Raw genomic sequence first — 27,973 nt, forward strand, 5'->3', positions numbered from 1 at the left:
AGATTTTAAAAGTAAATAAATTACGTTATTAATTTATTTCATTTAAGATTTATCATGTTGTCTATGTAAACAATACGTACCAGATTACAATTAGTTATATATTTATGAAAAACTAGCATCATCAGTTATTTTTTCACTCATCAAGGGTGGGATGGGAGAGAGATGGTTGATATTGAAAAATGTTAGCAAATATTCTCGAATGACGACCCGACACTGGCATTTTACTTTTGTTTTATAAGAATTATAGCTACGGCATAATTGCTGTATTTATGAAATCCTAGTTTACGCTTTATGTTAAAGGGAACTGTCCACATCGCCTACCTACCTACCTTAAAAACACATTTGAAACCAAAATATTATCTAACATTACTACTTACATAAACGTGGGATATGTTAACTTAGAGATTCCTTACTTTTATTTTATATCAATTAGTAAATATTACTTAAATGCTATGAAAACGTGGAAACAGAATTTATTAATCACGTAAATTGTAAACAATATTTGCATTGTTAAATATTTTTATATTGTACTAAATTATTAAACATGTATTATGCAAATTAAAGTTTTCTAAAAACATACTCAAATATTTTATTATTCAACTGAATAATTTAAGGAGTGTGACATTACAATAATTTATTTTGTACGTTGTATAAATATATTATATTTGTAACACATGTATGTATATTATAATATATACGATCATAATTTCTTAATATGGTTTAGCAACAGTGGTGCGTTACTTCCCATGGCTGCTGCCATCAGTCCAAACTTTGTGGACATCGAATCAGACGGTTCGAGGGTCGAAGATGGACTTTTGAGTAGTGAATGTGATACTCCTGTGTACGAAAAACCAAAATTCAGTCACTACTTCAGACAGGACTCCGTGGACAAACACGTTCAGTTTAACATCGGTAAGTTAAAAAAACTTAAATTAACTTATTAGTTAAGCGTAATATAGATATGCATAATAAGTAAGCAAATACACATGGGCACAAATTTGGGATGGATTAAGGCTTACCCCCTAAATATTTCTTAACTTAACCTCGTAAGTATAATAAATTATGTCAATACGTGTTAATTGATACATCTAGCCACCCGCATTTTAACCATATGTATTCCCAGTGGTAGATTTTCAACGTTTTTCTGGGAGGGAGGTCTTGAATTAAAAATAATTATTCAAAATATTATATGAGTATATTTGAAATAGGTGTATAAATAACCCTATATACTAATGTATATAATATAAAATAAATATTTATATCGGTGTCTAAGAGGAGGAGATCCAGTTTGTTTTGGTACCTTGTTACCTTATAAGTTATGTTTGCATATTATTTTCAAAATTCCAGAGCGACGAAATTTCTCATATCGTGTACACATATTCTATAAAATGAACATGTTTGGTTTACTTAATAATTTTGTTTTATTTAAATTAAACTACATTATAATATTATATAATACCACCTATATCTAATGTTTGGTTTTAGTAATGTACAAAATATATAAGTACATTTTACAGGAGCATATTTAAATTGTAATTTGTATTATCATATAAACTTGTGATTCGCTTTAAAATTCAAACTTTTTAAGTTACAAAATTACAAACGACGAGAACTCCACATTTATGAAAATTGAAATCATCACACGCCAGATAGGATCTAGGAGCTCCAAAAAAAATAATATCGTTCATCAAAAATACAAAACACTAAACAGTGTACCTATATTATAGGCCTTTTATAATGTATTATGTGTTAACATTAAAGAATAATAAGCAATATATATTTGTTTATGATTTGACACCAGCTAAAGCAAAATCCTACTTATAATATTGTATACACATCATGGTCCAGTAAAAGAATGTACAAAATAAATTAAAGTCAACAAAATCTATGTCAAACATTAACTTGTAAAAACTAAATAAAAAACATATGCATAAGATCTTTTTGATAATAAAGTGTAGTAGATTATATATTTATAAGATTTTAATGATTGGGTACAATATGCTTTGAAAAATAAATCTATAGATAACGAGAAATATTATATGTATATTTGTGACCTTCAGTTTAAGTTTAATTTATATGGTTATTTCAAACATAAGGAGGTTATAGAACAATATATTTTAATTATTGTTTTGTACATTTTTGTAAATCTTTACAATAAGAAATCAAACATGTAAAACTAAAATAGGAAAATTTATAAAAATATGCTAAAAGGACGCAACATCCGCATTTGTTTGTCTTCGTCTTCCAAAGGTACAGCATAGTTGATTTGTGTTCAGCAAAAGCGATTTTTTGTTGTTAGCTAAGTAGTTTCATACGTGAAACAAAAAATTCACACAAATTCACTTATTATATGATATATGTAATTATATATACATAAACGCGATGAATTCATCGCGAAAATTCGCTTAAAATTAAATACGATTGATTTCTTACTTATATTCGCTATTTGTGAAACCACTTTTGAGATTAGAGTATATTGTCCTATTATAAACTTAAAGGTAGGAACATTAACTGTGTTTGAACCTAGGTGTCTTACGGTGTTTAAATTTTAAGAAAATTGTTCAATTGAAATATTTATTTTTACAAAAGTACTCGTCACTAGTTAAAAAACCAACATTTCGTAAAATTTTAACGTACAAACACAAGCAATGCTCGTAACTTTAAGTTTTGTAATATACTAATATGGTTAATTCATTCTAGTATTAAAGTCAGAAGTGTAGATTGTAGGTAACTTGAAATGTTTGGCCCGGTAACATATTAAAATATGTTTTTGTGTCCTTAAGAACTAATTAACAGTATACATTTTGAAACATGATAATAAATATATGACAATGATGCTTCTGTTCAGTGAATTGGTCGCAAAAAATTTATCGTAAAAGAAAATTTGTTGGTTTTTTATTAACTGTATTAAACTATAGGTAAAACCTATTTTATAAAGAATATAAAAATATGTACCTATACAATTTTAAAACTTATAATCAGTTATATATAATAATAATTTGTGATGTTTGATTGATTAAAATACAACGTTTTAACGAAATGAAACTATTAAATAGTAATTAATATAAATTAAATGCTGAGCCTGTATCTACTATTCTACAATCGGTATAACTCGATATAAGATAACTTAAGTACAATGATTGCTACAAAATTAGTCATCATTATATCCAGCGATAGTGCGACAATAACTTCTGTATAAAGTACTATAAACTATAACTATAACGGTATAACTATTCGATCATCATTGTCATATTAAATAGATTATACGACTATACCGGAGTTGGCCTAACAGCGGATCGCGTCTTATTGTAAGACGCAAAACATTTTTACTAATATATATATAAATATATAGGTAATAATAAAAACAAAATTATCCCATACTAAATTTAATCTGAGTTTATTGTACCTACGTTATCATATTGTTTCGCACTCTACTAATTTTATTGCATTTAATATTTTATCTTATTTATGAGAGATGGTTGCGAGAACCTTATTTTTCCTGCCAAGACTCAACCATATTTTTCAGTATACTGTGCGGCTAGCGACTTTCTTATCGCTGGCCACCTGTGGCTCTAGTCTCTACCATCAACAATTCTGTTGGCATAATGGGTAGTACCTAAATCTAGGTAGGTACTTTGAACACATCACGTATTTACATCCAACTATATATAAATTCATATATTCGACGGAAATACGGAATAATTGATATAAACTTATAATTGTATGTGTACGATTTAACTTATTTTAATAAAGGATTAAAAATAATTTATTTATATACCTAACTACGAACAAGCCCTCAAGATTTTCGAAATGTTTTGTGATCAACGACGGGCGATAAGGTTGTCAAATGTCTTTACTGTTATTTTTATTTTATTGAAGTACACTGCATTAGACCATTTCTAAAGGGTGGCTATGTGATGGATGTTGCGTTCTTCTACCATAATATAAAAGCCATAAGTTCATCTAAATACTTAAAGTCTTAACCTAATTATACTATCATAGAAATAAGTAACTTGTAGATATTTTTAATTAAAATTAATCGTCGTTTACTTTTTTGGGTTTTTGTAAATATATATGAGTGTATGTGTATTATTGTAGTTTTAAAAAAAAAAAATCTAAACTTAGAATGTTTAGAAATGTATCACTTTTCCAACGAAATATAATATTTTTTGGTTCATATTATATTGAAATAAAAGGTTGGACAAATTAAACCGCTCGATATTTGGAACGGAGTTAGGATATGCTATTTATAATTTATTTTACAAACCTGCCAGAGTATTTTTTTTTCTGTTAACATGCAAAAAGGGAACGAAAATATATTATTCTGTTTATTAATTACACTTAAAGTTTTAAAAATTCTATAATCTTTAATCACGCTTTTGAATCAATTATTTTTAAAAATATTTTGACGTATTTCCAAAGCCATAAATCAATTTTAGATTCTGAGCGGAGCGAGGAAGCTAGAGGTTTTACAATGATGTTTTTTTTTTATCCTGTAAACAAAATTTCTACTAGAAGGAGTGCTTTGATAAATTTGATTTCAACATATAGTCTTTTATCTTTTTAAATTGGATCAAGATGGTACTTAAGAGAGGTCATTTTTCGATTTTCTCAATAGTTTTTTAACGCCACGGGAAAACTACCAACATTTTTTTTTAACCTAATTTTTTTTCTCACGCTTTGTGTATTACCATATATACGAATAAAACTTAAAAATTATCTAATTCCAACTAGGTATATTATGTGCAATTAATGGTTACTTATTAATACATATTTATGATTCATCAATTTTCTTTCCTCCGTTCAGAATAGTTTTTTATCGAATGCAATCATTGTATTCAAATCGAATACTGTAATAATACACTATCCTGTCCGAGGGCCGAAGGAACGATGGATAAATTTCCACTACCCCGCTGCACTTACCCGCTTTTTTTATTGTCATTTTTACATAATGTAATTTATTTTCCAGTTAATGAACACAACTCTACTATAGAATCGTTTCATTTTTATTTTTCGTGAACATTTATTATCGCAATAGTTTTATTTAAATTACACAATTAACACGCAAGAACTTGAACTACTATATTATGTTGTATAGTATATATCAGTTTACTATATACGTTTAATATATCTAACGATTTTTTTCTGGTCACTTTTCATAAACACTTTTTTTTAACGTAAAACGTATTATGAAATTTGTATGATTTGTATGTAAATTATAGATACTATATTTTAATGTGTTGTTATTTTTTTTTCCGGGATATTAGTTTTAAATAGCCCTAATTCAGTGGAAATAGTCAAGAGTCTGTATGACTGGAAAAAAACCACTTTTAAGATGGTATCATTTCCTGTACATTTGATAATTTCGACTGTCTGGTTACTTTTCTGAATATTTAAGTTTTTGCATTGCATCATTTCGGTTCCTACCAGAACCACTATATAATGGACATACACGTAGCCAACAATTTTTATTAGAGGGAGCAGGGCAACAATTTTGGACCCTTTAATCATTTTCCATTATTTGTTTTCTATGAGAAACTTGTAGAGCCTATAGAGGGCTTCTATCCCCATACTCCCCTGCCCATAACCGTGAAATGTGTTCACAAGATAACACTGTGTGATAAATAACATTCAGCTATAAAATAAACTAATCTATATTTTGCAGTTGATTTTGAAACATAATATAATATAGGTATGCCACAGTTTCATAAATTACTTAATATTAAAAAATAATTTTGCCCGTTAAAGGGTTAAGTTAACGTTTTCTACGAATATAAAAATGTAATATAGTATAGCTTATATACTGTATAGGTATTTAATATCTACCTATATTATATAGGTACTTTATATAATAATCAAAATTATAATTAATAAATGTGTTATCGAAAAGTTATATACAATAGATTTATTTAATGTGCATATAAGCTATAAGCATAACATATTTTTGATACTTAATAAAAATATTTTAAATATGAATTTTGTGAGGGGAGTGGTCCACCCAGACCCTCTCTGGCTATACGTGGTAAAATAGAGTGGTAATATAGTGCGGACACAATGCTCCATCCCTAATAGAATTGTTAACAATACATTTTTTTTCAAGTCAAAGTTCACAAAAATCTCTTGAGGTTGTCATAAATCTTTAACGTTGGTAGGTAATATAATATACATCGTCATGTCACTTTCCCCATCCTACCGTTCCACCATTTGGGCGTAGAAAATGATCATATTATAATACACGCTTGTATATACCTAATCCCGGGGTTATAGGATGGCTTTTGATCTTTTTTGGGTCTTGAAATATAAATAAATATTAAGAGCATGCCGAAAAATAATTTCGTAGCGCGAATAAATAGAGAGTGGACTCAGTAGAAAAAACATCTTCAATAATAATAATAATAATTTGTATTGAAAATATTATACTTCTGTCTTCGTGCGTGGAATAGTTTATAATAAAGCAAGTGTCCGAAACGAAGTTATTCAAACTTCAAAGAGTATACATATTTATATGTATTACAGGTAATAGGTACTGAAGTAGACCCGGGAGAGTTTACCATCGGCAGAGTTTACAGGTTATTAAAATCGGGAGAGTTTACAATCGCCCAAACAAAAACGTTTTCACACGACGTGGCATTTGCTTTTCAATTTTTAAAAAATCAACATCAGTTAGAGCTAAAATGGAGGATGAAAATCGCACAGAAACACAAAAAAAAAGTGAGTAGATGGAAGTCGCTCTGCTGTACAGTAGGTTACAAGTGGGTCACTGTAATGGATGTTGTTAAATTTGACGTAATATCATTGCATAAGAAAAACGATTCTGAGCGAAGATGGTCAGTCAGCGTCAGCCTACGATATATTGATAATTTGAAAATATTATTGTGATTAAAGTAGGTAATTTATTTTACTGCCTACCTATTAGGGATTAGTACAACAGTAGGTCAAATTCATTTTTGCCAAACAAATAACATTTAAAAATATCATTGTGTGTATAAAATATAATAATATATTCTAAAAGTTTCATACACTACGAATAATATTTTTACTAAATAATTTATTTTATTAAATAACTAAAATCGTTATTCTTGGTTTTAATATGTAATTTTGTTCAAATTTAAACTTATAATGCCTGTAAAAATAACTGTGCTTATATACTATTTATTTGATTTTTATAAGTTACTGTATAATCGATTTTTAGAAGAATTTGTTAAGATTATATGATTTAATTTTGAAATACAAGGTTCCTTTCCACATAGATTTTTAAGAGTATCAAATTCAAGTTTGATTACATACTATGCAAAATATATCTAATATATAAAATATCTAATAAATTTGGGAGAGAAACCAATGCATAAAAAAAAATAAGTAGGTACATAATATAATCCGCCCAGCTAAGCGTATATTTTATACTTATACTTATTTCCACAGTGCTATTGATAATTTTGTCTCAGACCCCTGTGTGATTCGTAGGTACTCGGCGATGACACCGATACTATCAGGCTAAATATATTGTCAGATGCTCTAAAAACGGATATTTATTATCTACAACTGCTGAGGTTGTCACCCTTTGGATGTTGCGAATTTTATTTTTAAGATATCGGATATAAATCGGAAATATAATTTCATTTTTGTATAAATGGTCGGGGCTTCTACGATGAAGCGACTTGTATCTAATTATGATATTATTAATATATTATGGATTTCTCATATAAGATAATTATTTCTCATGCTGATATCGAGTATGATATTATTATTATGTTTTAAAAAAAAACTTTTTCGCCGTTAGGATATTTATGTATTTTACTTAAATATTTCACCCCTATTCCGTGTTTTCACTTTATTCCTATACCATATAGGTTTTAAGTGGTGTAATAGATAGAACTGTCAGATCACAGATGTAATCATAAAAAAAGTTATTATTTAAACAACTTTATTAAGGCGTGCGGTGCCAAAGTAATTTTGTCCAAAAAAGGACGTTCTACGGGAATAATGACCATGTTCTGTAGAAACAACCAAATTTTATATAATTTTTTTTAACTTATAATATTTTACAGGCCGCATTGAACTCTGTTTTTCAATATATTAATCTCAAACTTTATAACATGACTTCATAAATAATAAGCTCTAAGTTAATGCTATAACTACATAATATAGTCTTATTATTAGTAATGCAACAAAAAAATCAATAATACAGCTTACAGATGGTACTGGATTATTCCTAATGTTAGTACCGTTAGCCACATATTCATCAATTTTTATTTTGGAATACCATGCGTTTTAGTAAATTACTTTCATCAGCTGTTTCTGTTACACCCTGTACAGGGGCGTAATCAGGGGGATTAGGGGGGATAGATCCTCCCCAAAATTTTTTTTTACTTCAAACATTTTGATCAAAGTATTGATAATGGCCATTCATGTTTGCTAAAAACGTATATCCCACCCCAAACCAAATTTCTAATTACGCTACTGACCCTGTATATAAAAGTATTAAAAGTACTATTTGAGAAAAAAGTTATTTTATAAGTTAAGATAGTTAAGTAAAATACCAATGTATTTCAACTTTTTTGTCTTAAATTATAGACGAGAAAAATGAAGAAGCAGCTTACAATCAACACAGAGAACTTGATAAAAATGCACAAGAAGGACCACATCAAGAACTCAAGAAAAAGAAACGTAAACACAGGTACCTTATACATTTTTATTATTTATTATATTATATTATTCATTGCCATACTAACATTAAACAGGATGCATAATATAGTTTATAAGTTATAACCATTTATCCGCCGCAATGGTATATTTAACTTCATATGCATTTTGAAAGGCTTAAATAGTTTTATAAAAAATATTAGTCTTAGAAACTCGGCACACTGAACTGTTTTTAGTTCAAATTTTGTATTTTTATTGTTAAATTCTTACCTGCATACATTTTAAAATTTATTTAGTTGTTCCTTAAAGTTGAACAATTTAAAACAATTAACCAAAACAAATCTTTCAAAATCCAGTTAGCTATATTTAATTTATTATTTATTATTCCATAATATTCAAATTAAAATATTTATCATTCATTAGGTATACGATAAATTGACAAATAAAAATAATTTTTAAATTTAACATTTCAAATTCTACCTGTTTTATCTTGCTATTGACAACCCATAAATTAAAAAATCATTCAGTTTAGACTCTTATAACTTGCAATCTTCTTTTATAATTGTATGATGTTGTCTACTTATATATTGTATCTATAAAAACGACAATATAGTTGGTGAAATTTTGTTATTTTTTTTTATGTACATAAAATCTTTTTTAATTATATTTACGGCCTGTTTCATTTTGTATGTAGACATCATCATCGTCATCATAGCCGACATAGGAATAATGAACGAGAAATTTTTATACCAAAGGATGATTTACAAATGGATGAAAATTTAGATGAGTTCATTCAAGACGATTTAACAAGTAAGAACATTTAAAAATTATTTTTAATGATTAACAGCTTAAAACTATAATATTATACAAAAATAACACGAATTACACCACATACAAATGTTACTAGTTAACATTTTAACTCAAATGTAAATGATAAACTTTTGAACATTTTAATTACGAATTTAAATAAATTATATAAAAGTTTCAATTTATTCTCAAGAATCTATACATATAATGTTTAACATTGTGTAGTAAAAACAAATTTGGTCGAGGCTACGACAACTGAGGTCATGAGGCCTGTGGAACTGTGGGGGAGGGTGCTGTAGGTTTTGAACACGCGTGTGTTTGTTTTGGCAGAATTTTTAAGTGGGCACCCGTAGGTTTCTGTCATGCCCAGGTATAGGGGATGACGGCCTCTTTCTTCAAACACCTGAAGAAAAATGCCACCCGTGACCGAGTTCAAACTGGTGACGGTGCGCATCGCAACTGACGCCTTAGTCCGCTCGGCCACTCCGTCCCCCTAAAAACAAATTATAATTTGAATATTTGTTTTTTTAATATAACTAATATATATATATATATATATATAACTATAAAACATGGTTTCTGATTTTAAATTATTACCGTATTTTACATTTACAACAAAACTTGCATTATTTATAAAAATGTACCTAATGAAATAAAAACATATAAATGTGTTGTTGTAGTATGTAATATGTATTAAAAAATGCGAAGCAAGGTACCTACAGTTATGAAAACTTCTTAGAAAATAGCTTTGACTGTTTTTTACATTATTGATATTTATTTATTTTTTATTACATGCTTATTTTTACTGTTTGGTATATTTTTTTTGGCATAGTATAAGTGTTATAAACTAGCATAAAATAATATTGACAATATATAGATCTTAGACAAATTACATGAAGACAAACGCAAAGCAGACTAGTTTGTATGGTACAGTGTTGTTTTGGAAGAATAAACACATACTTAATATTTTAGATATTAACATTTTTATAATAAACATCGACTATTTTTATATGTATTATGTATATAGTATTCGTTCTCAATATCGATAAAGTACATTTTTAATTGTTAATTAAACACCTTATTATCTTTTCGATGATACTTAATGTTGTAATTTCATATACTACCGAATACTTCATAGTTAATAGACAATATGGGTACCTAGCTGTTATTTAAAACGCCACTCCTTTTATCGAATTAATAATTGAATTAATTAATTTGAAATTAAATAGGTAGGTAATTATAATTATTTTATTATTTAGTGACTATATTTATGTTAACCATAAATATTTAATAACTTATATTAATCTCAGATGTATTTATTTATTTCATACACCTGATTAACTTTGTTGACATAACAATGACATTCGTGACGTTAATTAATATAACAGTGATTTTTTTATGATTTAAGATAACACGAGTATAAATTAGAATATTAAACATTTTTGTTCTTCAAAAATGTGATGAAAATATAATATAATTATTTCAATTATTATTCGTAGGTCATAGATACGACTGCAATAAAGAAAAAAGGAGATTCAGCGGCAAAAATAAAAGTTCCTTTTTGGTTCCGTATGCTGGAGATATAGAGGGGAATTTAATCGCAGGCTTGCCAATAAAAGTGATTAAGAAATACGTAGATCATAGTCCTCATGCGGTACGTTATTATTATTACTATGATTATGATTAAAATATTCAAGTACATTGCTCGTTGAGACACCTTTTGAGATAAAATGTGTGTTGTTTTTATTTATGCGTCGCGCTGTTCACGCGTATATTTTCTCAATGATTGACTTATTTGTACAGGTTTTTGTTCAATTAGACGAGTTAAAAGGTACCGGAGAAGAACGAGAATGGAAAGAAACTGCTCGATGGATAAAGTACGAGGAAGACGTGCAAGAAGGCACGGACAGATGGGGACGTCCGCACGTGGCTTCTTTGAGTTTCCATTCACTGTTGAACGTGAGAAGGTCTTTGGAGTCAGGTGTGTTTTTAAAAAAATGTTAACAATATCCACCAAGAGCTATCACTTATCAGGTAATTTTGCTAAAAGGTGTGATTTTACTGGACTTGGAAGAAAAAGACCTACCTGGTGTAATATATCGGGTGGTCGAACAAATGGCCGTCGAGGAACTGATCAACCAAGAAGACAAAGCTGCGGTCATGAGATTGTTGTTGCTTCGACATAAACACGTTCAACAAGATAGCGACAAGTTTAGTAGGTTTATTAGACGAAATACATCTAGCTACACAAGTCTTACGGTAATTTTTGTTTATTGATTCATTTTATTTTAAAATGGCTTCAGAATATCGTTTATTATTTGGATTATTTATTTATCTTCAAGAATTTTTCTTAATTGTTAAAAAAATCAATTCTATAATAATAATTTTGAAATATAATGTTCGCTATTTGTTTCTACTGAACGCATATAATTTATAAACATAACATTTTTAAATTTTTAAAAATTTTGAAAGCCACGATTATTTTTATAAGATTTAATAATAGGTATATGTCTATAATTTTGTTTGAATATTGTTTTTCTGACAGCAATTTGAGGCAGAATTTCTGGCTAAGCGGTCGGCATCACTTACACACAATGTAAACTAAGTGTCTTGATTGAATATAAATATATTTAATAATAATAATTATAATAATATTAATAATAATAATAATAATAATAATAATAATGTGCATCATTCGTTTTAAATTATTAACAACATTTAAGAAGTTTTTATTGTTTGTTTTATAGTAGAATAGAATATTTAGATAAAATCCTTTGATTGACAAGTGTCCACCTGCTACAACTATATCTGAATCGCTTTTTTAAAACTTCTTTCAAATTGAGGCTATAGGCCAACGATATATAACATATTCACGATTTGCTTTTTACCATTAATATAATATTATATAAGTATATATTTAAATTAATAAATTAATATTACACAAAATGCAATGCTTTTAATCGTGTAGTTTACTCATTATTTTTTAGATTTCAAAATTGTTTAAAACAAATAATACCAAGTAGCTAATAAAGCCTATAGTTTATAATTTAGTTATATTATATACGTTACATTTACTATAAAGGTTCAATAGTATTTACCTGTTTTTATTTTTAGAATCTTAATGATGACGGAAAGTCAAAAATGAAAAGTACTTTATCAAGCCATGAAATGCATTCAAGCCCTAAATTTGGCGTCATCAACAACAACAACAATCGTTCTTTCCTAGACTTGGACAAAAATCATATAAATATTGATATGAAAGAAGAAACTTATACCTCGTCAACCGAAGACATGGTGAAAAGAGCTCAAAAGGAAAGTATTCTTAAACGAATACCAATTGGTGCTGAAGCCACTACGGTGTTAGTTGGTTCTGTAGATTTTTTAAAAAAAAGGACCGCAGCTTTTGTACGTTTAGCTGAAGGTATCATGATACCTTCATTGACCGAAGTTACAATACCAGTACGATTTATGTTTATACTTTTGGGTCCTCCTGATCCAAAGGATATCGATTATCATGAAGTTGGAAGATCAATGTCAACTTTAATGTCAAATTCAGTAAGTAATGTTCTCTATTTATAACAACTAAGCAAATTTAATTACGTAGGTACCTAACAAAACATAGCTTAAGAAATATTTATAAAAACTGCTAAAATTTAATATTTAACGAACAAATTAAACGATTTTCATAATTTATTTTATGATAATTGTAGGAATTTCATTGTAAAGCGTACAAAGCGGCGGAACGTAAAGAACTGATTAGTTTATTGAATGAGTTTCTTGATAGCAGTATTGTATTGCCACCATGCGATTGGGAAAGAGAAGAATTGTTATCTCTGCGGGAACTCAAAGAAAAAAGCGAACAGATCAAGAGGCGAAAAACACGAGCAGCCTCACAAAAAGGTAAAATATTGTCAGTTATTGGTATGGACCATCAATGATTCATTTCAAATAGGTAAACAAATAAAGTAATACATCAAATGTTTATGGTCGATTTTTAGTCACGACCTTAACTTCAACTTCAAGTGAAAAGAGCGACGATAACAAAGATGACCCTTTGAGACGTACAAAAAAACCTTGGGGAGGTTTAGTGAAGGACATAAAACGCCGATTACCGTACTATAAATCCGACTTCATTCAAGGGTTAAATTTGCAGTGTATAGCATCAGCAATATTTATATACTTTGCCGCTCTGTCAGCAGCTATCACTTTTGGCGGTCTCATGGGTCAGTAGAATACCTTAATAGTTGTAGATTAACAAACTGATGATTCCCGACATTCAAGGAAAATCGCTGTAATTTTTAAATAAACAAACGTTTTCTCGTTATTTTTCAGCGGACAAAACGAAAAACTTCATCGGGATATCAGAAACGCTAGTCGCCACATCTGTGTCCGGTGTCATTTTTTCTCTGTTTTCCGGACAGCCATTATTGATAGTTGGAACTACTGGACCTTTGTTGCTCTTTGACGAAGCACTGTTCACTGTGAGTTTGCGTTTGGTGCAGTTTGATAGTTTTCGGATCCCATTTCTATGTCTAAATATCACTCTAATAAAATCGTGCGTATTTATCGTGTATTTTATAGTTTTGTCGCAGCAATGACATCGAATTCTTACCTATGAGAGTTTACATTGGCATATGGTTGGTAATCATTGCTCTACTTGTTAGTTGCGTTGAAGGCAGTGTTCTAGTAAAGGTATTCACAAGGTTTACTGAAGAAATTTTTGCGTCTCTCATATCGTTAATTTACATATGGGAAAGTTTATCAAAATGCTTTAACGTAAGTATAATAATGATGGTAATTTCTTTCATGTTACTCTTTAATCATTGAATTGGTACATTCGCATATAAGATACCTATGGAAATGTATGTGCAATCGTAAAATATTTGTTATTTTTAAAGGTATTTATTAAACATCCACTATTACCATTGAAGGAGTATTGCGAAGAAAGCAATTTATCGGGCAGTGAAAATTACATTTCTCTCTCAAACTCTACTTCCTATAATTCTACATCTAAGTGAGTGCTTGATTCGTTAGTATCTATTGTGTTTGTTATTATCCACATTTTTTTAAAAAAAAAATTCTTTATATTTCAATATATTCTTATCATTATTACTCTTAATAGCTCATCGTCATATACTCGTATGCAAAATAAAATAAATATATTTGTTTGTTCGTGTATTTTTAACTAAAGTATAACGTTAACTAACATGTATTATAAAACAACTGAGTTTATCGATAAATAGTAAAAACCTATTAAGTGTTTTTATTTTTCCATTGTGGAATATTTTTACTATATTTAACAACTTCAACACAAATACAAATATATGGCAAAATTAACTATAATTATTTTTTGTTAAAATATGTTTCTTAATAGGTTTTTATTTATATTTTTATTTTAAACTAGTTTACTATATTTATATATTTTTGGATTATTTTATAATAATTATTCGCTGTTTAATTGTATACATTGTGGATAAAATCATAACAATGAATAAAATAGAATCTATATAAATTTTGTTTAGCGATACAGAGTTGTTTAGACCAGTAGATCACCAACCTATGATCACAAAGCAGCCGAATACTGCGCTACTATGCACTATCTTAGCACTGGGAACATTTTTCGTTGCCTACTACCTTCGGCACTTCAGAAATAGCAAATTTCTTGGAAGAAATGTGAGTAAATTTTCATTATTATAAAATATGTCTTCATTAATTGTGTGATATAGAGTATAATATTGACGAAATGACAAACTCCATTCCATTTTACAATATTATTTTTTTTTTTATTTATTTATGTTTAACATGTTCGTGTGGGGGCACATGAGTTCACAATTTCAAATCATTATGTTTCATTAATTGGTTTTTACATAGTATTATATGGATCTACCTACGGATCGAATTGTCTTGTATAACTACACATGATTATGCCAGTTTTAATAGGACACAAAATTTAACTTATTAATTTATAATCAAATAAAATGAATCAATCAAAATTAAGTAAATGAGCTATGGATTTTAGGATTGTATGTAACATTAATGGCCCTTCGTACTCCCAGCTGTCTGTGCAATAAATTATTTATAGGTAACGTAATAATTTCAGATCCGTAGAGCATTGGGTGATTTTGGCGTACCCATAGCCATCATATCGATGGTAGCCGCTGACTATTTCAATCCAACTACTTACACCGAAAAGCTCAAAGTTCCTGAAGGTTTAACGCCATCAGATCCGGCGGCACGTGGGTGGTTCATATCGCCCAGTGGGTTAAAGAGGCCCATCGAACCCTGGGTACCCTTCGTTGCCATCGTGCCGGCCATACTGGTCTACATTCTCATGTTCATGGAAACCCACATCAGCGAGTATGTATACCGGCCCACACTAATTTGGACGCGCGTGCTAGTGCCAGTGCAATTTGATGTAAACAACTTAAAAATATAACTGACCACTTTATCGGTTCACAGGCTGATTATTGCCAAAAAAGAACGCAAACTTCAGAAGGGCAGCGGCTTTCACTTAGATATCGTTCTAGTAAATTTCATCAATCTGATGTGTGGAGTGATTGGCGCCCCATGGATGAGCGCCGCGACTGTGAGGTCCGTAGCGCACGTATCATCGCTAACAGTGATGAGCCGAACTCACGCCCCCGGTCAAAAGCCACATATTATTGAAGTAAAAGGTTCGTGCAAAATAATTGTATCCCAAACGAATGTAGTTTAAGATATTTTTGCAACTTCTTTAGACTTTATATGTTTTTGTATATCTACGCTAGGTAAAATCACGTCCAAACACAAGAGGTTTAGATAAAAAAAAAACATAACACAGGCTTGCGATACTGAAAAATGTTATCAATATAGATAGGTACGTATCAATACGTAATAACTCTTTATGCAAGCTTGGGCATAAACGAGTTAAACAGTTAAAGTTAAGTTAATTTTAACTTAATTTTTAACTTAACTGATTTTAATTGATAAATAATCTTAAAAAATAACGATTTACATTAATTTATAAATAATTAAATAATAAATATAATAAAGTTATTATTGATGATGCATATTGCATAAACATTTGCTTTATTATTTTAAACTATATTACTGGCTATGTATACATAATGAAAAAAAGGTGGGTAAGTGGATGTCGCTCTGCTGTACAGTAGAATACAAGTGGGCAGGCACGCCCGCAGAGATGTAGCTCACTAGGTGCAAAATATTTTTAGTGTCAATATAAGCTTTGGAAGGCTTCGCCCCCCACACCCCCCTAACAATAATTATATGATATATATTCTTTATCATCAATGATGGGTATAACAAAATATATTTAAAACATAACTCATGTCTCATTTTATTTATTACTTCTAATCAAAATGTATATTCTTGTTTACATTATATATTAATGCATTATTAATCATTGAAAAGCAATGCCAACCGCCTAGAACTCAATCCAAACTTTCCAATAACACCTTCTTATTGCTGTTCAAAAAATTCCTTATTTTCGTACGTTTTTCGATGAATATTAATCAGACCTAAAATACTTAACCTTTTATTTCCCATTCTGTTTCTCAACCATGTCTTTAAACGACGTAATGTGTTAAAATATAACGACAATTTATTTTATAAGAATATAGGTAATATACCGAATAAAAAATGAGAACTATAATATAGAAAATATTACGTATCACGTTTATTTAAAGTTATAATGTGATGTCAACATGAGTAAAATTAAAACCCAAATGTATAATAATAATTATACAATCATAATATATACAGTATGTCAGTAATCAGTATACACCAATTCCAATATAATAAAAATGCTCTAACATACCCAAAATAAATAATAGTGTACCACAGAATAGATGTCAAATAACGAAATTAATAATAATATCATTAGTGACCAAAATAAATGTATTAATAAATGGTTAGACGTGACTGTACCCAGTACTAAAGTGCGACAGACGATGGTTTTTCAGAATAGCTAGAATAGGTATTTAATATTTACTATATAAGGAATAATCATGGACATAAAATATAAATTAACAGAGAAGGAATTTTTATATTCTATTATTTATTTGGAAAATCCAAATAATTAAAATTCTCAGGTGGTGCATTTGCACCACATGGCCCCCCCTCCGGGCGTGCCTGCAAGTGGGTCACTGTATAATGGATGGTATTAAATTTGAATTCAATGATATAATATCATTGTATAAGAAAAACGATTCTGAGCGGAGACGGTATGTCAATGTCAGTCTAGGTATAAGTCATAATATTATATAATATATAGTCTATGCCTCTATGGTATTAAAAAAAAATTTACCTTTAATAGGTACCTACCTTTAATAAATTCCAAATTAATCATATCACAATATCTATTAGGTACTTATAACACGTTATACATCAACAACAAACCGTGATACTATCATAGATATATAATAGAATACTTTAGAAGTTTCAAGTATACCCACGAATAAAATTATACAATCACAACATAATAACTAAAATAGTTATTCTAGGTTTTTAATATGTAATTTAGTCCAAAGTTGAACTTAAAATGACTATAAAAATAATCTGTGCTTATGTATTTTTTAGATTTTTTGGTAACAGAATTAATTACTTACGTGGAATCTTGTTATAAATGTTCAATTCTTAGATACAAAAGTTGTACATTTTATAAATTTTTAAGTACAAAATAACTATTCAAATTCTAATTTGATAAATTTTGTCAAAATTCGATCTTTAAATGCTTATAAAAAAAAATTGTGCCTATGTATTTTATATATTATATTTTTCAACTTCTATTGTAACAATATATCAGGAGCCTTGTATTAAATTTTTACACTTTTTGGCCGTACAGATAAAACTTTATTGATATTTATAGAAAAAAAAACTAAAAAAATTGAAAACTTACAAAGTCCGTAAACAGCTCAAAAAAAGTCAAATTATTTTCAACATTTTATCGTATAAATAAAATGCTAATATAAACATTTAGTGAAATTTTCAAGTTTCTACAGTCATTCGTTTTTAATTACAATAAAATTAGAAAATCGTCACATGAGAAATCGAGCGAATATCAAATGTTGTAAAAATATGAATTTCAAACGCTCATAAAAATTTAATTTGACTTTCTTGTAGACATTTTTTTTTTTGATAAAAGTAGACAATATTATGTGGAACCTTATAATACATTTTCAAATCTTAGATTTAAAAAGAAAAATTTTTACGAATTCTTAACTCGACATAATTAGGTAATTTTCGTAATTTTTCCATATTTTGTCAATTTTTGAAATTTAAATGCTAATAAAAAAAAACTGTGACTAAAGATTTTTAATATTTTTCAAATTTCATTGTAACAGTATAGTAGGAGCCATGTACTAAATTTTCAAGTATTTTTATACTCAACAAATAAAGTTTTATTGACATTTATAGAAAAAAAACTAATAAAATTGGAAACTAAAAATGTCCCTAAACAGTTCAAAACCAATCAAAATATTTTTAAAATTTTATCATGTATAGAAAATGGAAATATAAACAACCAGTGAAAATTTCATGTATCTACGGTCATTTGTTTAAAGTTACACCAAAAGCCAAAATCAATTTTCTTGAAAACAGATTTTGCGTAAAATTCCCGTTTTTCCTTAAATTTTCTTCTGTTTTTCACGGCGCTTTTGAAAACTACTGGAACAATTTTACTTTCGACCCCCAAAGTACCAACTAGATTCACTTTCCTATCAGAAAAGATACTGTTAAGAAAATCGAAGCACTTTTACTGTCCTAAAAGGTGATGACAGACACAAAAAAAAAATTTAAAAATTTAAAAACACACATCATTGTAAAATCAATACATTCATCGTTCCACTGAGAATCTAAAATTAGGATAACTATTAACTTTAAACTTTTAAAAAAAATTTCTATCAACTTAATTTAACTCATTTAAAAATTATCATTAACTTGCACCAGGCTTGTTACATGTTATAATATAGCTTTAATAAGATGTACCTTAGTAAAAGAAAAAACATATTTTTGAAATATCTGCAAGTTGGGTGTGTTTTTATATTTTAAACTGATAGAAATTATAAAATATTTGGAGTAGGTACCTTAGTATTTATCAAAAATAACGAACATTTAAATTATGTAACGTCATCCATTCGTGACTGTAAATATTATTGTATTGAAGATAGAGTATTAGGTCTCAGCTCTTTTGTATTATATTTTGATGTTTTATTTTATTTAGTCTCATTTTTAAATTATTATTTTTTTATTATTAGAGCAAAGAGTCAGCTCTCTATTAGTATCCATAATGGTTGGTTGTTCAGTGGTCATGTCTCCTCTACTGCGATTGATACCAATGGCTGTACTTTTTGGCGTCTTTCTGTACATGGGCATATCGTCTATCGACGGTATACAGTTTTTTGAACGTCTCAAATTGGTTTTCATGCCTGTGAAACATCATTCAGAAGCCCCGTACGTTCGCCATGTAAGTGTGTTAATATATTAAATTTCAGCCAAACTTCATTGTTATTGGTAGGTAAACACTTTTAATATTAATCAAATCATATTATATCTAATTTAATACAACTTTAACGTATCAGAAACACGTTTAGAGAAATTCTATAAATAAATTATGTTTCACAAACGCTTTATAATATTTTATATTAATTGTGTATAAATTCAAGTGCATACATATACGATATACATGTTCTAAATTCCTGGAATAAACTAAAAAATATTTTTTAAAACTATTAATTTATATTGTAATAATTTTTACTTTGACATCGAATATCAATAATTTAATTAATTAATTATTAATGAGTTTTCATATAGGATTTTGCGTTTCAGGTACAAACATACAAAATGCATCTATTCACTGGAATTCAACTCGTATGTTTGTGTATTTTGTGGAGCGTTAAGTCGTCATCATTTTCTTTGTTGTTTCCATTTTTCTTAATCATGATGATACCGGTGCGATCTCAACTATGTGATAAAATATTTACTACAAAAGAATTACGAGCAGTAAGTATCCCTGGATTAATTATTACTTTTTATTTTGTGAATAATACTATAATATTTGTTCTTCAACTTTAGCTGGACAGCAATGAGCCAACCAACATGAATAATGACGAAGATGAACCTGACTTCTATGCTGAATCTCGACTACCGGGATAATAATATTTTTTTTTTGACTGTCATACAATTTTTTCCTTTTTTTTTTAATTGAATGACTCGTTTATTTAAATGTTGTGACAATTAATTTATGTTCAAAGCATACCTAATATGGTTTGAAAGAATAGCGCATATTTGACTTTAGGCTTACAACTGAAAATGACTTAAGTTGGATAACAATTTTACATATCCACGATCTTTCAAAACATTTTACTATTTATCCATCTATCATTACTATTATTGATTTATATAATATAATACACAAGTATACAGTATACTATTTAAAAACATTTGCAAAATCGCTTAAAAATAATTTAAATTCTATCGATCTTATTAGGATATATTATATTATATAATATAGGATATATTAATTTGTCATATAATAATTGTTATTTCTTATGTAAGAAATTAGGAGATTTTTTATGAAAATAATTTGTATTAACTTAACACAAATATAACTGTAACTCTTACTGGCTCATAGTAAAATCGGAAAATCAATTGATAAGTGCTTTAAGTCTTCTCTACCTATTGCTAAAGCCAATAGATTTGCTCATTTTGTTGCCAAAAGTTTGTTTCCCATACATTCCAGCTAGCAATAATCAATGATATATTTGTGTATATCGATAACATTGTCAATCCCTAAATACACGTTTTGTCACTGCTAACATAATATATATTCACATATTATTTTATGTCAAATAAATAGACGTATAACACATGGATCTGAAATATTGTACAATAATACTATTGCTGAGTCCTATTATTTTTGTATTTGTGGTGCAATATTATTAAGCTTTAATTGAGTTTATGTAGTTTAAATAAAGTTTATGAGTATTAATAATAGTAATAGAAAATGTACTCATTTAAATGTGTTATAATCGTTGAATTGTATTATTATTAATATTATTGTATTTGAATTATTATATTATGCATATTTATATGCAAATACCTAATTATGTATTAAGTTTCAAAAATGTTCAGTATTTTTATTTTCCTTATGATACTTTAGACTAAAATAAAACGAATGCAGGTTAATGTATGAACGGTACCTATGTGTTGTTTAAATGTAATAGGATTGTTGAATATTTTTTTCGATATATATTTGTTTTTAAATTATAGTTTTGTAAATTATAATATGAATATGGATTAATGTATGTTACCTATTGGCGATTGTATCATAAATACCTTATTTTTCTAGTAATTAAATCTTATTGAAAATTTGTGTTTGAAGCCAATAAAGAGGTATAAATAATGTTAAACGTTAAATTTATTATTTTATAAATAATAAATGGTAACCAGTAACCACAACCCACATGCCTATACTATTTACCTTATAAGCCTATTTATATAAAAAAATGTATACATTTCATTTTTACAGGATACAAGTAGATGTGGAATTTTATGATACAATGGATGACCCACTTATGCAGTGAGTTATGCGTAGTTGGAATGACAGAGTGGAAATTTCTATACGATTATTAATATATCTAATCAAATAGAATCAACCTTGTATAACCAAATAAATAAAAAAAAACTTGTACCTTTGGCGGTCAGGACAGGGAGGGAAACTTGGAAATGTTTTTATAAAACATATATTGGTACAAATATAATTTTTTAATATAACTTTTTCTACCCAATTTCTGTGTATGCAATTGATCTTACAAACCCTAAAACATTGTTTTTCTATATAATTGCCAACATATTGTATCCTTATTTTTCTTTGTCCTTCTCATATTGATATAATATTGTATTAATATTATTTATTATTGTTTAATTGTGGTTGGTTTATTACTTTAGCAAGTCAAAAATATATTTTTAGACCTTTCTATGTGTATACTGTGAGTTTCTAGCCATGCCAATTTCAATTTTGTTAAAACTTTAAGGCATGTCACATATTATTTTCTAAAACTTGATAGAGACGTTTTATAAAATATTAGTTTCCAACTTAGTTGTTACGAAATAAAATTTTTAAATGTCCATATTATAATCATTTTTATTCCTGTATATATAGATAAAAATTCATACTTCAAAAAACACCACGATTAAGTTCTAAAAGTTCTAATGTCAAGCTAACCTAAGGATTTTGCAGAATAATAAATTAACAACTTTATCACATGGGAGGCATTTCTGTGTTGATTTGGTAATATTAATATTTAATTAGTATCTATGTATTATTGTTAGAATGCGGCCATAATTATTGCATTATTTTAATATTTCCGGGTGTGTGCGAGCAATGATACTGGTCGCGGATGTGATTAATTTATTTTGCATACAATACCGAGTCTTATCGCAAGAGCATGAAGATTTACATATACAATACTCCTTAGAAAATAACAAACTAGAATCATATAATATTAAATCATAATTATTCAGCTGTTTGAAGAACATTAATATAGTCTATAAATATATAATCTCTAAATAAAATATATTCAGGGGTGGCCAAACCGCGTCATAGACTTTTGCGTTTTGCATCTTAACGTAACATTAGATTAACGTAAGAGGCGAGCCAAGATGTAAAAAAAAAAAGGTCATAATTATGACATATTTAAACCTTTTATAATTAAACCTTTTTTTTTTTTACATCTTGGCTCTTCAATTTTTATTAATATATTTGGTGGCTCGCGAGTCTCTTCTCACTGGCCACCCCTGAATATATTTATACTTAATCTAGGTACCTACCTACCGCTGTAACTTATCCGTGTAACCGTGTTATACTTTATAAGCATTCTCTATAAATTATTTACCTAACTATTTCAGTTTTAATTGAAACAAAATTAAAGCTTATGAAACATCAAGTTTATAATTTCCTTGATGGATGAGTTTGCTCCTACCATAAAGTATATTAAGTACCTTGTAAAAAATATTTTTTAAAAATATTTGTTTATTACTTTTAAAATATATCACTATTGGTATTACAATTCAATTTATTTACTTGAAATTTATAATTTATATAATTTATTTTCTATTGTTATGTATTTGTAACATAATAACACCAAACAGACAACAGTGTGGCTACTTATAAATTATAATTATAGTTAACAGACATTTTGTTTAATTGAATCAAGGACGAATGGTATAAACATCTACGTAATAAAATAATATTAATGGTATCGGTAGGTAGGTACGTATAAAAATAAATGTATGTTTATATATTACAGGGCCGGATTGGTATGTATCGGCCCATCGAGATTTTCACTTCTATAAGCGGCCCATTTACATATTCAGTGGCCCAAAATTACGTCTGTAGTTAATACGAGCTTATAGGTGGCCAATTATATTTTAAACATGAATTTATTTTCACTCACACTCACAGGACCGGCCCACCGAGATTTTCTCGGTAGCTCGCCTAACCAATCCGGCCCTGATATATTATACAAATTGTTCTTATACCAGTATGAAATAATTTATATTATTAATAAATATATTGTTATGTTAATTTATTATTGAAATTTGAAAATAATTTTAACTGAATACATATTATCTGAATTGTGACTTTTGAGTGTATTTATTTTAGTCTACTTGACAATTTAAATAAACGAATTAGCTAGATATTAAATTAAAATATTAGATACATATTATATATTATATAGTCATCTTTCACCTCATATTATTAGTATAAGAAATTGAAAAACTTTAATTTTCAATTTTATATCCAAGTAGTGAATATGCAAAGACCCTATATAAAGGTACAAATATCAGGTATATGAAATAAAATGAATTTATATTCAAAAATATTCACTGAATTTGTTATCTTAAGTACCTAACTATATTACAATTTAAAAGTTTAAATTAGTGTTCAACTATCCTTAGAAATGTAGTATATTTTATATAATTGATTTAAATAATTTATAGTCATATATAATACATAGGTACATATTTATATATTACACGTAGTATACTTAATTGTATTATAGGTATTTTAATTGAAGGGTGAAAATGTGAAAGGTGGTATTGCCAAAATTACAAAAATCGAGTTAAACATCGATTTTTATTGAAAAAAATGTGAGGAATTCGATTTTGCAGTCAGAATTAAATTATATCGATTACTTTTGTGAATAAAATTTTAAAACTGATGTTCAATGCATAATGTGATATTGCTACATTTAATGTCAATGCAAAACATGGTACATATTACATGTTCAATCATGTTCAAGTCAAAACGTATTATTGCCCGTGTTATTAATATTGGAACATACTTGATATCATTGCTAAGCGTGGTATTGCCAAAATAAAAATTTTCTTCAAAACGTGGTATTGCCGACAATAATGTGTTAAGTATCAACAGAAATAGTAACAACTTTAAAACGTGATATTGCCATTACCTTTTCAAAACCTGCATACCAACCACATTTTGCACTGGCACGAAATTTTTAAAGCATTAAAAAATATTGTTTACAATTTAGATAGATTTATTTTGACACTGTCAATCGTTTACTTTTTATTTTTCACATATAAATAAACTTATTCTGAATGCATATAGTCGTCAAAAAAAGTTTTACCTACAGTTTTCCTTGATTTGTGAACATTTTGGTTTTTGGCAATAACACCTTTTGCATTTCGACCCTTCAATTTTGAGACTCTAATAAATTGTTGGTAATAAACTCGATCAGTCAAAATCCACTATGGATTATGAAAATTATTTTGGTAAATTTGTAGCTAAGACTCGCAGAACTTCATTAAACTGAATATATAAGATTATTATTGTTTTAGAGTCTGAGTAGAGCGATAAATGTATTAATTTTACAATGATGTGAGTTTTTTTATTTGTGTTTGTCATCATTTTTTGGAGCAGTAAAAATATAGGTATAGATTTTCTACTTCGGTATCTTTCCTTGTAGGAAAGTGAATCCAATTGGAATTTTAGGGGGGGCGTTGAGCTATTTAAGTATAGACGTTTGAAATATTAAATTTATTTTAGTTTTTTTTTTCATTAAATGTTAATAACATTTTCGTTGGGTTGAAATGCTTGAAAGTTGAATACAAGGTTCTTCATAAGTACTAAGTAGCTATAATAACATTTGATTAATATTAAAAATCTATATGCATGATTTTTTTATAAGTATTTAAAGTTCAAATTTTGACAAAATTCATAAAAATCTCGAAAATTTAAAAATTTTTTTGCTGTTGAAAATTTATAAAATGTTTAATTGTTATAGTCTTATAGATAAGAATAGAAAAGTTAAAATCAGGATTCTCATAAATATTTTATGCTGTAACCAACAAATCATAGCACGCTACTAAATATTTTTCTTAAAGTCTATGAAAGTCTATGAACTATAAATATTTTTTTGTTAATAAGTAACCATGACAACGAAAACCTTACAAAAAATAAATCAGAAACATTTTGTGGTGTATCCAGTCCAAAAAATATTCATGTTTAAAGTCTAAATAATATAATATATACCTAATATATAATATTATGAAATATGTATATAATTTATTAATGGAAGTACTAAGTACTAGAGTACTACTCCTAGGTACTAGAAAATGGCTACTACTTTCCTAGAAAAGTGAAGATTAAAATGTATCATCATAATAATATAATAACAATGAAAACGCAAAAAAGAAAATATATTTGAAATAGTTGTCTAAATTTAAGAACGTTTATTTATTTATTAGGAAACAATATTGAATAGGTGTGTATTTAGAACAGTTTGGTACAGTATACCTAGTTTAACGACCAAGCAGTTTTTACAATTTGTTTTCACTAAAATAATGTAATTTTTATACTGAGAATAATAATGCAAGCAGAATTAACGACCGGAAAACTTAGTTTCAAAGGCAATGCAATTTAAATATAAACTAAATTTGTTCTCAAATTGTATTGATAGGAACATAAGGTAGGTATTGTAAATATAGTGTTATTATTAATATTTATAAAATATAATTTAGTGAGTCTTTATAATACAAAAACATAAATTCTAAAAGTTGAAGTTTAGAAAATAAGAACATTCTGTATATGATAAAATAATAGGTATATTAATTGAATTATAGTGAGTTACCTAAATTAAATAACTATAAATTCATGTAAAATACAATCTAACTCGTGATCGATGATTATTTAAACACATGATTTTTCTAATAAAAATTGTAAACAAGTGTAATTATTCCATATTTTAATAATTATTTAGTTATGGTACATAAATTAAGTAACATAATAAACTCATTTATCTTTATTTCATAGTCATTTTATTTTAAACGCGTTCTTTTCCTCGGTTAATTATTGTCTATTAGGTTAATATTTTAACAGGTGTATGATCACGCATTCATTATTTAGGTGTCAACAATAATAATAGGAAAACAAACTACAGTAAATTATACCTAGTTCAAAACGTTCATATTTATTGTTTAATATCTACATATGTGCTGTACCTACGTTTAATACATACATATTTTTATAGTTAAACTGAGATTTAAAAAAAATATATATAATTACCTACGTAGATAGAATTTGAATTTTGTCAATAAATTAAACTTAAATTTAGTAAGTACCTAATTTAGAGGGGGGGGGGGGGGTAAAAAATTCCCAATAGATTTTAAAAGCATTAGGAAAAACAAAAAAATAACTAATGAAAAACAGATTTTTACGCAAAATTAGATTTTGACAAATTCGATTTAATTTTAATTGTAACTAAAAAAATAACAATGTAAAAAATAAAGATATAAGTATGGCATTTTCACTAAATGTTTATAATAGCATATTTAATTTTTATACATCATAAAATTTTTAAATATGTTGACTATTTTTGAGCTATTCATAGACATAAGAAAAGTATAGTCGATAAAAAATTTTCACTTGGTTAAAAACTTGTATTTTTAAAACAAGGTTCCTTAAAGTTTTTGTTATTGGATGTTATAAAAAAAATTGTGTGTAATCCACAATTTATTTATGAGCGTCTGAAGAAAGTATTTTTACATAACTCGTAAAAATCACGAAAATTTGCAAAATATTTTGGGTTAGACATTCATAAAAATGTTTATATTTATAGGTATCTAAGATTTAAAAATTCAATACAAAATTAATAATTCATTTTATTTCTGGTTATTTAAAATCCATTTTTATGAGCGATTGAAGTTCTCATTTTCTCAACATTGTAGGTATATTCACTTGTAAATTAACGAATTCTCATAGAACAGATTTCTTATTTTGTTGTTATTAAAAAACGAAAGACTGTAAATACTTGAAATATTCACCAAATATTTGTATTTTATAAGCAATAACATTTTCAAAACGTTTTGAGTCGTTTTGAGCTACTAGCTATTTGTCAACGTATAAAATAAGTCTTATATCTAAGATTTTAAAATATAATAGGTACAATATTTCACATACGTTATTATGATAGCATTTGAAAAGTATTAAAGATACATAATATGC

At 27.5% G+C, this 27,973-nt stretch overlaps 1 protein-coding gene across 4 annotated transcripts in view; it reads left to right on the top strand.

Moving 5' to 3' along the window:
- LOC100164458 (anion exchange protein 3) overlaps positions 1 to 20,886 on the top strand; it is a 66,264-nt gene extending 45,378 nt beyond the window's left edge. For 2 of the 4 annotated variants that reach the window (XM_003245122.4, XM_029490288.1), the window contains 19 exons: positions 725 to 912; positions 8,575 to 8,677; positions 9,338 to 9,453; positions 10,950 to 11,104; positions 11,254 to 11,431; positions 11,501 to 11,709; positions 11,996 to 12,046; positions 12,565 to 13,005; positions 13,161 to 13,350; positions 13,449 to 13,673; positions 13,783 to 13,931; positions 14,032 to 14,226; positions 14,349 to 14,464; positions 14,973 to 15,123; positions 15,551 to 15,807; positions 15,910 to 16,124; positions 19,704 to 19,912; positions 20,275 to 20,448; positions 20,521 to 20,886. In XM_003245122.4, coding sequence (XP_003245170.1) covers positions 725 to 912; positions 8,575 to 8,677; positions 9,338 to 9,453; positions 10,950 to 11,104; positions 11,254 to 11,431; positions 11,501 to 11,709; positions 11,996 to 12,046; positions 12,565 to 13,005; positions 13,161 to 13,350; positions 13,449 to 13,673; positions 13,783 to 13,931; positions 14,032 to 14,226; positions 14,349 to 14,464; positions 14,973 to 15,123; positions 15,551 to 15,807; positions 15,910 to 16,124; positions 19,704 to 19,912; positions 20,275 to 20,448; positions 20,521 to 20,601 — 3,403 coding nt within the window. In that variant the 3' untranslated portion in view covers positions 20,602 to 20,886. The remainder of the gene's footprint in view (positions 1 to 724; positions 913 to 8,574; positions 8,678 to 9,337; positions 9,454 to 10,949; positions 11,105 to 11,253; positions 11,432 to 11,500; positions 11,710 to 11,995; positions 12,047 to 12,564; positions 13,006 to 13,160; positions 13,351 to 13,448; positions 13,674 to 13,782; positions 13,932 to 14,031; positions 14,227 to 14,348; positions 14,465 to 14,972; positions 15,124 to 15,550; positions 15,808 to 15,909; positions 16,125 to 19,703; positions 19,913 to 20,274; positions 20,449 to 20,520) is intronic. The other 2 variants (XM_029490287.1, XM_001951884.5) reach the window with 2 other exon arrangements.
- Positions 20,887 to 27,973: the final 7,087 nt, after the last annotated feature.

This window comes from Acyrthosiphon pisum, chromosome A2 (genome assembly GCF_005508785.2).
Source record: "Acyrthosiphon pisum isolate AL4f chromosome A2, pea_aphid_22Mar2018_4r6ur, whole genome shotgun sequence".
Taxonomy (NCBI): domain Eukaryota; kingdom Metazoa; phylum Arthropoda; class Insecta; order Hemiptera; family Aphididae; genus Acyrthosiphon; species Acyrthosiphon pisum.